Source organism: Orycteropus afer, unplaced genomic scaffold (assembly GCF_000298275.1).
Source record: "Orycteropus afer afer isolate SDZICR_OR568_19922 unplaced genomic scaffold, OryAfe1.0 scaffold00057, whole genome shotgun sequence".
In the NCBI taxonomy this organism is placed as follows: domain Eukaryota; kingdom Metazoa; phylum Chordata; class Mammalia; order Tubulidentata; family Orycteropodidae; genus Orycteropus; species Orycteropus afer.
In genome coordinates, this window is record NW_006921644.1 from 13,215,480 (window position 1) to 13,225,551 (window position 10,072).

At 44.6% G+C, this 10,072-nt stretch overlaps 1 protein-coding gene across 1 annotated transcript in view; it reads left to right on the forward strand.

Annotated features, from left to right (window-relative positions):
• Positions 1-2,559: 2,559 nt before the first annotated feature.
• TCF25 (transcription factor 25) overlaps positions 2,560-10,072 on the forward strand; it is a 50,072-nt gene continuing 42,559 nt past the window's right edge. Inside the window, exon 1 of the mRNA XM_007939242.1 lies at positions 2,560-2,751. Coding sequence (XP_007937433.1) covers positions 2,560-2,751 — 192 coding nt within the window. The remainder of the gene's footprint in view (positions 2,752-10,072) is intronic.

Below are 10,072 nucleotides of genomic sequence, written 5' to 3' on the forward strand. Positions count from 1 at the left end.
CCTACCTTAGACCACTGGTCTCCACACTTAGTAATCTGCTGCTGTAACAGAAATACCACAAGTAGGTGGCTTTAAGAAACAAATTTATTTTCTTGTAGTTTAGGAGGCTAGAAGTTTGAGGGTTCTGACTCTAGGCGAAGGCTTCCTGTCAGCTGTGGAGGAAGATCTTCATGTCGTCTGAGGTTCTGCTCCTGGACAGCCACCAGGTGGCTTGGCATCTCTCTTTCGCCATCTTTGCTTGCTGCTGCTGTTGTAGTTAAGGGGCTGTGGATCAGTTCCAACTCCTAGCAGCCCTATGTACAATAGAACGGAGCACTCCCTGGTCCTGAGCCATCCTCAAAATCTTTGCTATCCTTGAGCCCATCGTTGTAGACACTGTCAATCCATCTCATTGAGGATCTTACCCTTTTCACTAACCCTCTACTTCACCAAGCATGATATCTTTCTCCAGGGACTGGTCTCGTCTGATGGCATAAGCAAAGCATGTGAGATGAAGTCTGGCCATTCTCACTTCCAAGGAGCATTCCAGCTGCACTTCTTCTAAGACAGATGAGTCTTCCTTCAATCCTGATGCCACATTCTTCTTCATATAGTCCAGCTTATTCCATAATTTGCTCGGCATACAGATTGAATAAGTGTGGTCAAAGGATACAACCCTGATGCACACCTTTCTTGATTTTAAACCACACAGTATGACCTTGTGCTGTTTGAATGACTGCCTCTTGGTCTGTGTCCAGGTTCCTCATGAGCACAATTATGTGTTCTGGAATTCCCTTTCTTCACAATGTTATCCATAATTTGTTATGATACACACAATCACATGCCTTTGCATAAGTCAATACAACATAGGAAAACATCTTTCTGGTATTCTTTGCTTTCAGCCAAAATCCATCTGACATTGGCAATGATATTTCTTATTTCATGTCTTCTTCTGAATCTGGCTTGAATTTCTTCTATCTCAAAAGAGATGGATTCAAGATACACTCTACACTAATCCTGCTTCATTGACATAACAAAGATACACCAAGCAAACTCCCAGGACCTGCTGCTCTGAAGGTTGGGAGTCCTTTGATACTGGTTGGGGTCCAGAAGTCTGATTTGGAAGAGTTCCAATGTTTAAAAACAAAAACAAAAAAATTGGAGTTCTGGTGGTATAGTGGGTAAAGCATTTGGGTGCTAACCAGAAGGATGGGGTTCAAACCCACCAGTTGCTCCATGAGAGGAAGATGAGACAATCTACAGTGGGGGTTGCTGTGAGTTGGAATCACTCAATGGCAGTGGGTTTGGGTTTTTGGTTTTGGACTAACCTAAAGGTTGGCGGTTCTGCTACCTGCAAAATTCAGAGTGAATTAAATCAATAAAGACACAGCAAAGTGAACAGTAAGAAGCACAGCTTTTATTAAGTTTGTGCACAACCTGACACAGAGAGGGAGATCCCTCAGATTTTATCTGCCTTCAACTGCTAAGCTGCTTTTAAAGGTTGGAGATTATGCCATAGTCATGTTCCATGTATAATTTCATACCAGTTCAGGTTAAACATGCACAGTGAGGGATACAACGATGGCGACCCTTAGTGTGTATCATCATAATATTAAATCTCCACCCAGGGGTATGTGGTTTACTATGCGCATATCCCCTTTTACCTAGATTTAGGCTGTTGCTGGGTCAGCAACTGATAATCAGTGGTAGGTGACCTTCCACCAGTGTTTGCAAACCTCCTGGGCATCTGTGTTTCCTAAAAGTTACATTTTCACTCCCCTTATCTCATTGGAAGGAACCTTGAGAAAGTCTCCAAAGAACACTGTGCCTTCCTTTAATGAAACAATGTGCATCTCCTAATGAATACTGTGCACTCTCTCAGGGAAAGGCTGTGATTCGGTCCGAACCTAGCCAGCAGCACTGTGAAGAGGCCCCGTGCTGTGCTCTGTAAAGATTACCGCGAGGAACATTCTATTCAGTTCCACTCTGTCGCGTGGGGTCACCGTGAGACAGGGCCAACCGCACAGTTGTTTGTTTTTTTTTGTTTTTTTTTTTCTGTGGGCTTTTTTTTTTTTTTTTTTTTCTGGCAAAGGGGGAAATGTCACATTTTGTAGCCATGGTGTCAAGTTGTGAAGAGTTACACCTGCCAACTCCCACAGTGGGACGTGCAGCGCGGGAATGAAGACCCTCCACGCCGCCCCCTCCTGTCACCGGCGGACCTTCCACCTCTGCGCCCCCCTCCCTTGCCACGCGATAAGCTCTGAGAACCAAGGTCTAAGTCATGGGTCTCCCGTTTCCCATCCCAACCCATCAATCATGTGTCGGAATGCTCGAGAATACCGGGGAAACCATCACGCGTTCCTGCAGTCACGGCCGCGAGGGGGCGCTCGACTATCGCGAGAGCTCGCTTTGCGCCTCCACCAGCGACGCCCCCGGTGACGTAAGAAACTCTAGGAGCCGCACTGCGCAGACGCGACACGCCAGCCTCTCACCAGCGGGCCGAAAGTGCGCAGGCGCGTCGCAGCTGTTTCTGAGCTCTCCCTTCTCCTTCTCTGCAGACGTCAATAGCCGTTGGGCCCCATGTCACGCCGGGCCCTCCGGAGGCTGAAGGGTAAACAGCGCGGCCAGGAGCCTCTGGGGCCTGGCGCCCTGCAATTTGTCCTTCAGGAAGATGATGACGCAGAAGAAGAGGGGCCGAAACGGGGGCCAGCTGGTCGCCGCCCCCGGAGCACAGGGAAGGAGGGCGTCCGCGTCAATAACCGGTTCGAGCTGGTGAGGAGTCAAGCGGCCTGGGGCAGGGGCGGCTGGTGGGGGCGGGGGCGAGGCGGACCTGCACGAGGCGGGACCTGCGCGGGCGCGGCCGTGACGTCATGGGGCAGGGTGTGGGTGGAGTTGGTTTAGGGTTCGGCGGGATGGGTGGGCTCGTGAACCTGGGCTGCAATGGGAGTGGGGCGGGGTAATGACGTCAGGAGGCGTGGTGAGACATGGGGTGGGGCGAAGTTCTGGGCCGCAGTGCGGCGGTGGGTGTGGCGAAGGTGTGTTTGGACTGTATTGAAGTGGGTGGGGATAATGGCAGGGGGCTGGGCGCGACAGAAGGCGGAGTAAAGTTGGGTCTGGGCTGCAGTGCGGCAGTGGGCGGGTGCTAAAGTGAGTGGACTGCAGTGAAGTGGGTGGGTTATAACGTCGGGCGTGATGAATTGAACTCAAGCAGCAGTGAGTGGGCGGGCCTGTGACGTCAAGGTACTGCGCGGGGGGCGGGACCGAAGCAGTTTAGCCGGTAGTGGGCGGGGCTTCCCCGGGTCTCTAGGTTTGGGAGGTGGGCTTGAGCGTGGTCTGTGAAATAGTGCTTTCTGGTCCTGCGGAAGCATTTTTTGTTTAACCCTCACAACGCTCCTCCGTTGCCCAGGGTGTCCGAGTCTTGCACAGTGATGAACCCGCACACCAGGTCCTGGCGCAGGGAAGGAGCTGGTATGGGAATGACTGTCTTGTTGGTGCCGGCCTCCGTGGGCTGATGTCCGTCTGTCTGTGAGCCCCCCGCGGCAGGACTCGAGGGCAGTGGTCAGGTGATTGAAGGGGCAGTGAGAGGGTGTGCAGGGCATGGGGACACCAGCCTCCCCTTCTCAGCACTCTCCTCGTTTAAACAGCGTGGAGAGTTAGAGGCCCAGTGGGGAGTGTGGACTGCAGTTTTGGGACTGGAGCGGTCTCACTCTCCGTCGTCTTCATGTCCTCTCTTTTCCACACCACCACGTCTTTCTTGTCGTTTCCTTAAACCTTCTTATTATGGAAGATTTCAGACATGCACAGAAGTAGGGTGTCCATCACCTGCTGTCTGTAGTTAGCAGCACAGTCAGTGTATTGCCTTCTGCCCACTTCTCGTGGGATACTTTCTTCAAAGCAGATCTAGGGGGCAGGGCATTTATCCATAAACTTGCTGGTGATTTTCCTGACTTCTCTCAGAACGCTCAAGTCTTCATTCTCACCGTGGTTGTTAACAGGCCAGGATCAGTTTGTGTTGACGTTCGCCATTTCCGTGGACCTTTTATCAGATGGCAAACCGGAAACTACCCTCATTGCTGTGGAGTTGGTTCGCTCATGGCATTCCCATTTGTTAGAGTAGGACTACTCCAATAGGGTTTCTTGGGTCTAATCTTTATGGAGGCAGGTTGACAAATGTTTAAACCCATGCAGCTACCACCACCAAGGTAGAGAACGTTCCCACCCAGCCCCCTTCCCAGTCGGTCCCTGCCACCCGTGTCCCAGCAGCCGTTGACCTGCCCTGTCCCTGCATATCACTGGTTCCAGAGTAAACTCAATCAGGCAGGATGTTCTCATTTTCTGCTCAGCATGGTTTTGAGATTTGCTCATGTAGTGGGTATGCTTGTTGTCTTTTTATTTTTTTTAAGGTTTGTGAATTGCCTTTTTGTATCCTTCGCCTATATATATATATATATATATATATATATATATATAGATTTGTAAAGGCTTGTTACCAGTTACCTTTAGCATTGTAGAGTAGGTTGTTGTATATTGTATGAATATAGCACAATTTGTTCATTTTTGATATTTGGGTTGTTTCCAGTTTTGTGCTGTTTAAATGAAGCTGGTGTGAATATTTGGGTACAAGCCTCTTTTATGGGTATATATTTTCATCTCTCTTGGTTGAGTACCTAGGAATAGGAATACTGGACCATAGTGTGTATTTGTTTTAACTGGTAAGCAATTACCAAAAACTTCTCCAGAGTGATGGTGCATTTTACACCCCCACTTGAGTGTGTGTTTGGCTTTAATTTGTGCATCCCTGAAGAACAATGATGGTGAGCATCTTTGCTTGTACTTGTTGGCCATTAGTATATTTTGTGAAGTGCTTCACATTTTTTTGGCTTATTTTAAAAGTGAGATTGTCTTGTTATTTTATAAGAGTTCTCTATACAGATCTGAGTTGACAACAGTGAGTTTTAGTTTTATATATTTTAGATTCATGTCTTTTTTTAGATACATGTATTGTGAATATTTTTTCCCAGTAAATATCCCACCCAAATAAAAAGCAGCTTGTTAAAATAGTAACTCTGGAAAAAGCTTAATTGCTGCACATCACACCGATTTTAGTATATTAGAAGAATAGTTAAGATTAAGAACTCAGTCATTAACCTCACATAAACCTATATAGCATGATTTTTTTCCTCCACAAAATGGAAATGGTAGTTTTAATTACTGAAGTAGTAATAGTAATTTCAGGACATGGTGGGGGTAGGTTATTTCCTTTACCTTGATTTAGTGATGATTTCATGGATGTCAGAACTTACCAAATTGTTAATATGCAGAATTTACCAGATTATATAATTTGTATCAATTATATCCCAAAAGCTGTAAAAGAATGGAATAAAATGATCTGTGCTTCTTGTAAATGTTCTCACACATGGAAGTGTAGCGAGAAAAGTCAGCCCCACTATAAGATTTCTCCACTAGATAACCAGTTTTTGAGTTGTGCTGTCTAAGCATTTAAGAGTTAATGACTACTTACGAGTTAATGAATACTATTTCAAAGTTTAGAGATACATTTTCACCTATCAATTAATAATGCTTATGGATCTAATCCTTTGAACTTTTGTATATTATCTCATCGTGAACGATCATAATTGAATAAATTTTACTTTTTTGCCATTATAGAATATTCTGTAGTTAGAGTTTTCTGTTTTTTGTATCTCTGTGTACTTGTTGTATTTCCTTAGGATAAACTTCTAGAATATTCTGTAGTTAGCATTTTCTGTTTTTATATCTTTGTGTACTTGTTTTAAGGAGCTCTGATGGTGTGGTGCCTAAAGCGTTTGACTGCTAACCAGGAGATTGGCAGTTCAAATCCACCAGCTGCTCCGCAGAAGGACGACGGGGCAATCTACTTCCATAAAGATTTTCCACCTCGGAAACCCAGTGGAGGTCGCTATGAGTCGGATGGACTCCACGGCAGTGCCTTTGGTTTGGTTTACGCTTGTTTGGTTCCTTAGGCTAAATGTCTAGAAGTGGAATTCCTGGGTTAGAGGGTGTGTGCCTGGACTTAACCTTTTGATGCTGCGTGCTGTTGCCCTGCAGAAAGGTTCCACAGCGATGTGTGCAGGTGCACCCTGTGCAGCATTTGACTGTGGGTCTCTGTAGGTCTTTGGCAATGTTGTTTGCCAGCAGGTACACCTCAGGATTTTATTTGGCATTCCTTTGTGAGGGAAATGGAGCGCCTATCCATGTATTTGTTGGCTTTCCCCTCTTTGTGACTTGACTTCTCAGACCCTTTACCTTTTTTTCCAGAGGCTTTTTGCCTTTTTCGTATTGACGTGTAAGGGCTTGTTAGGTGGCAGCATGTAGCACATAGCGAAGGATCCCTTGGCTGATTTTCACTCTGTCAGACCCTTGGTGACCCTCTTACACTGTGTCCACCAACGCCTTTCCTCCCTCATGCAAAGCCTTTTCCTTTGTTTTCTTTTAGTGCTTTAATTATTAGAATTTAAATCCTTAGCCTGTATGGTATTTTATATTTGTGTCAGTGTGAATTTTGGGGGAAAAATGTGGTTATTAGATGATGGAGTAGGGATCCCTAAGGTTGGTCAGAAATGTCTGTGGCACATGTTAGCGGTATTGATAGTTTAGCAACCCAAGGAAATGAGTAGTTGCTTATCACGATGAGTTCTTGTGAATTTCCCAAGATGTTTAATGGCACACATCAATCTTAATTCAGGCCTTCTGTATATATGTGTATATATTGTTTGCCATTATGTCTCAAATTCGGTAACAAACCAAAAAACAAACAAAAAAACACACTGCCATTGAGTTGGGTCCGACTCATAGCAACCCCTCCTTGGGATTCCGAGGCGGTATCCCTATGGAACTAGATTCCCCACCTTCCTTCCGAGGAGTGGCTGCTGAGTTTGAACCGCCAGTCTTCTAGTTAGCGGTCACATGCTTTAGGCACTACGCCACCAGAGCTCCCGAATTCAGTAACAGTATAGTAGAAATGCTTGTTAGTGTTATAATGTAGACTCATCAACTCTTAATAAGCCAGGATGGAAGACGTCAGACAGCTACTTACTTATTGCAAGGTCAGGAACACAAATACTTTCATGAGGGAAATGGCTCTCTCAAGGACTGTGGACAGAGTGTCAATTGGTGCAGGACATTTAGAGGGAAGTCTGGTAAACCCTTAAGTGACCTAGCAGTTTCTCTTCAGGGAATTTACTGGAAGGAAATTATCCTGGATTTGTGTAAGGGTTTACTAGTAAGATGATAGTATTGTTTATGATGAAACTTTGAAACTGACGTAGATGCCCAAGGAAAAAGGATTGTACAGCGTAACAATTGTTACACCATTAAAAATGATGCTGCACGATAGAACTCCGTAAAGGTCCACTGAGGCTGATTAAAACCACATAGCAATTAAAACTGCAGAATTTATGTTACCGCATTGGAAAAACTCTTCCGGAAAATGGGGAAGGTTGATCTTCTGCAAAGAATTGTGTGTGGTATACCGCTATTTTCATACAAAATATAGTGAGTGTTCCCTGAAAATATTTAAATGAGTCTAAATTGTGCAGTTAAAGAAAAACAAGCTTTAATTTTCTTTCAGAATAAATTCCAGTGAATAGGCTGCTATTGTTTTGATGGAATAAGGATTTGAAATTTTGCAATGAGTTTTGACTTGTCAGCATACATCCTTTATACGATAGTTGGTTGATTTTTGTTCTGACGTTTTGATGGCAGCAAGAGTAAAACCACATTCACAAAATCATTTGATAGCAGGTGGGATTTAAACTCAGTGTTTGCTAGTCAAGTGCATGTTTACCATAGATTACCTTGATTTTCTAAGATTCTTCAGGTGGAAATCAAATCATTTCTTTTGTCCTCGAGTTTGTGAGGTCATTTTTAGCAAGGTTGGCATCATTAATGCTGTTTGTAAACAAGGAAAGAATTATGAGTCTATATTCCAATTGTGAAATTATTTAAACAGTGAAAAAACAGTCTTAGTATTTCCAGATGTCTGCCAGTTTCTGCCTGCAGGTAATAGATGAGGCTTTGTCAGTCTTTTTTTTTTTTTTTTTTAAGATTTTTATTGTGATTTTGGTGAAAGTTTATAGAGCAAATTGATTTTCCATATAGCAGCTCACATAGACTTTGTCTCATGACATTGACTCTAATCTCCCACAATGTAACAGCTCCCTCCCACTTCCTCCCTGTAGTTACCTCTTCCCTGTGTCCTTCCCTCCCATGCATTTTTGCCCCCCAGTTGCCTCCCCATGTGTACACAGCCCTTCTGTTGTCCCATGATTTATCTCTCCAAGGAGTGTATCTACCAAATGTAAATGTTCAGCTCATATGCCTCTCTGTTGTTTGGCTGGAAGCCACAGGAGTGGGTTCAGTTCCAGACCTGAAGGGCAGCTAGGGTAGCCATAGCCTCAGGCGTTCCACCAGACTTTATCAGACCAGCAAACCGGGCTTTTCTCTCTCTCTCTCTCTTTTTTTTTTTCTTTTCCTTTTTTAATTATTTTGAGTTTTGTTCACGTTGTTCTCCCACTCTATCCAAGATGTGCTACATAGATCCCCCTCCTAGTGGATGACAGTGGTAGCCAGGCACCTTCTAGCTCTTCTGGTCTCATAGTCATATAGGCTGAGGATCACATGGTGTACCAGTCCCTAGGACTAATTGTTTCCATGCCTTTCTGTCTTTTTTCATTCTGATTTGCTCTGGATGAGGAGAGACCCATTGTTGCGTCTAGATGGCCGCTTGCAAGCTTTTAAGATCCTAGTTGCTACTCACCAAACTAGGATGTGGAACATTGTTTTTGTGTAGTACGTTATGCCAGTTGAACTTGATGTCCCCTGCAACTATGGTTTTGAGCCCACAGATCCAGCTACTTGTTCCCTCTGGGTAGTGGCCAAGAAGTGATTACAACCTTGTCCCGTGTCAGCTCTACTATATACCTGAATTCTTACAGAACATACAAATACACTTGTAGAACCATCTGCCAACCCTATACATGGTCATGGGCATACTCTGCCCTGCATAGACATACCTGCTTGTTCAGCCTGTCCACCCATCTATCCCCCGTAGATCAATGTTTGCCTTCACTGGGCTTTGTCATTTTTGACTACAGTCTGTAAGTGCACTTTCTCCAGTAATGCTAAGTTCTGATGGCTTTCCTCTTCCCATGGGTAACTATTTTCTTTAAGCAGAATTCTCCCTCCCACACACCAATTTTTATTGTGATTTGGGTGAAAGTTTGTAGAGCAAATTCATTCTCCATACAGCAGTTCATACACATTTTGTCTCGTGACATTGACTGCGGTTCCCCACAGTGTAACACCTCTCTTCCCACTTCCTTCCCACATTTACCTCTTCCCTGTGTCCTTCCATCTCATGCACTCCTGCCCCCCATGCTGTCTTCCTGTACATACATAGTCCTTCTGTTCTCCCATGATTGATCTCTCCAAGTAGTGTGTCTACCTGATGTAAATGTTCAGCCCATATGACTGTCTCTTATTTGTCTGGAAGCCATAGGAGTGAGAGGCAGTGAGGCAGTAAGGGGCCATAGTCTCAGGGGTCTCGCCAGGCTCTATCAGACTGACAGACCTGGTCTTTTTATGATTTTGAGTTTTGATCCACATTGTTCTCCCACTGCATCCAGGATCTCCTGCACTGATTCCCCTCCAAGTGGTTGACATTGGTAGCCGGGCACCATCTAGTTCTTCTGGTCTCATGGTCTGAAGAGTGCATGGTCTACCAGTTCCTTGGAGTAATTATTTCCATGTGTCTTTGGTTTTCTTCATTTTTCTTTGCTCTGGACAAGTAGAGACCCATCGTTGCATCTAGGTGACCTTTAAGCAGAGTTCTTAATGGTGACTGTGAGGTTCCTGAATTAAAAGGCTTACTTTTAGTAGAGTCAAAATTAATCTCTAACCTACAGATTGGGAAAAAATATTCGGTAATAACATATCTGACAAGGGACTTATCTCAAGAATTTATAGAACACTTCAACACCTCAATAACAAAAAGACAAACAATCCAATTAAAAAATGGGCAGAAGACATGAATAGACACTTCACCAAGGAGGAT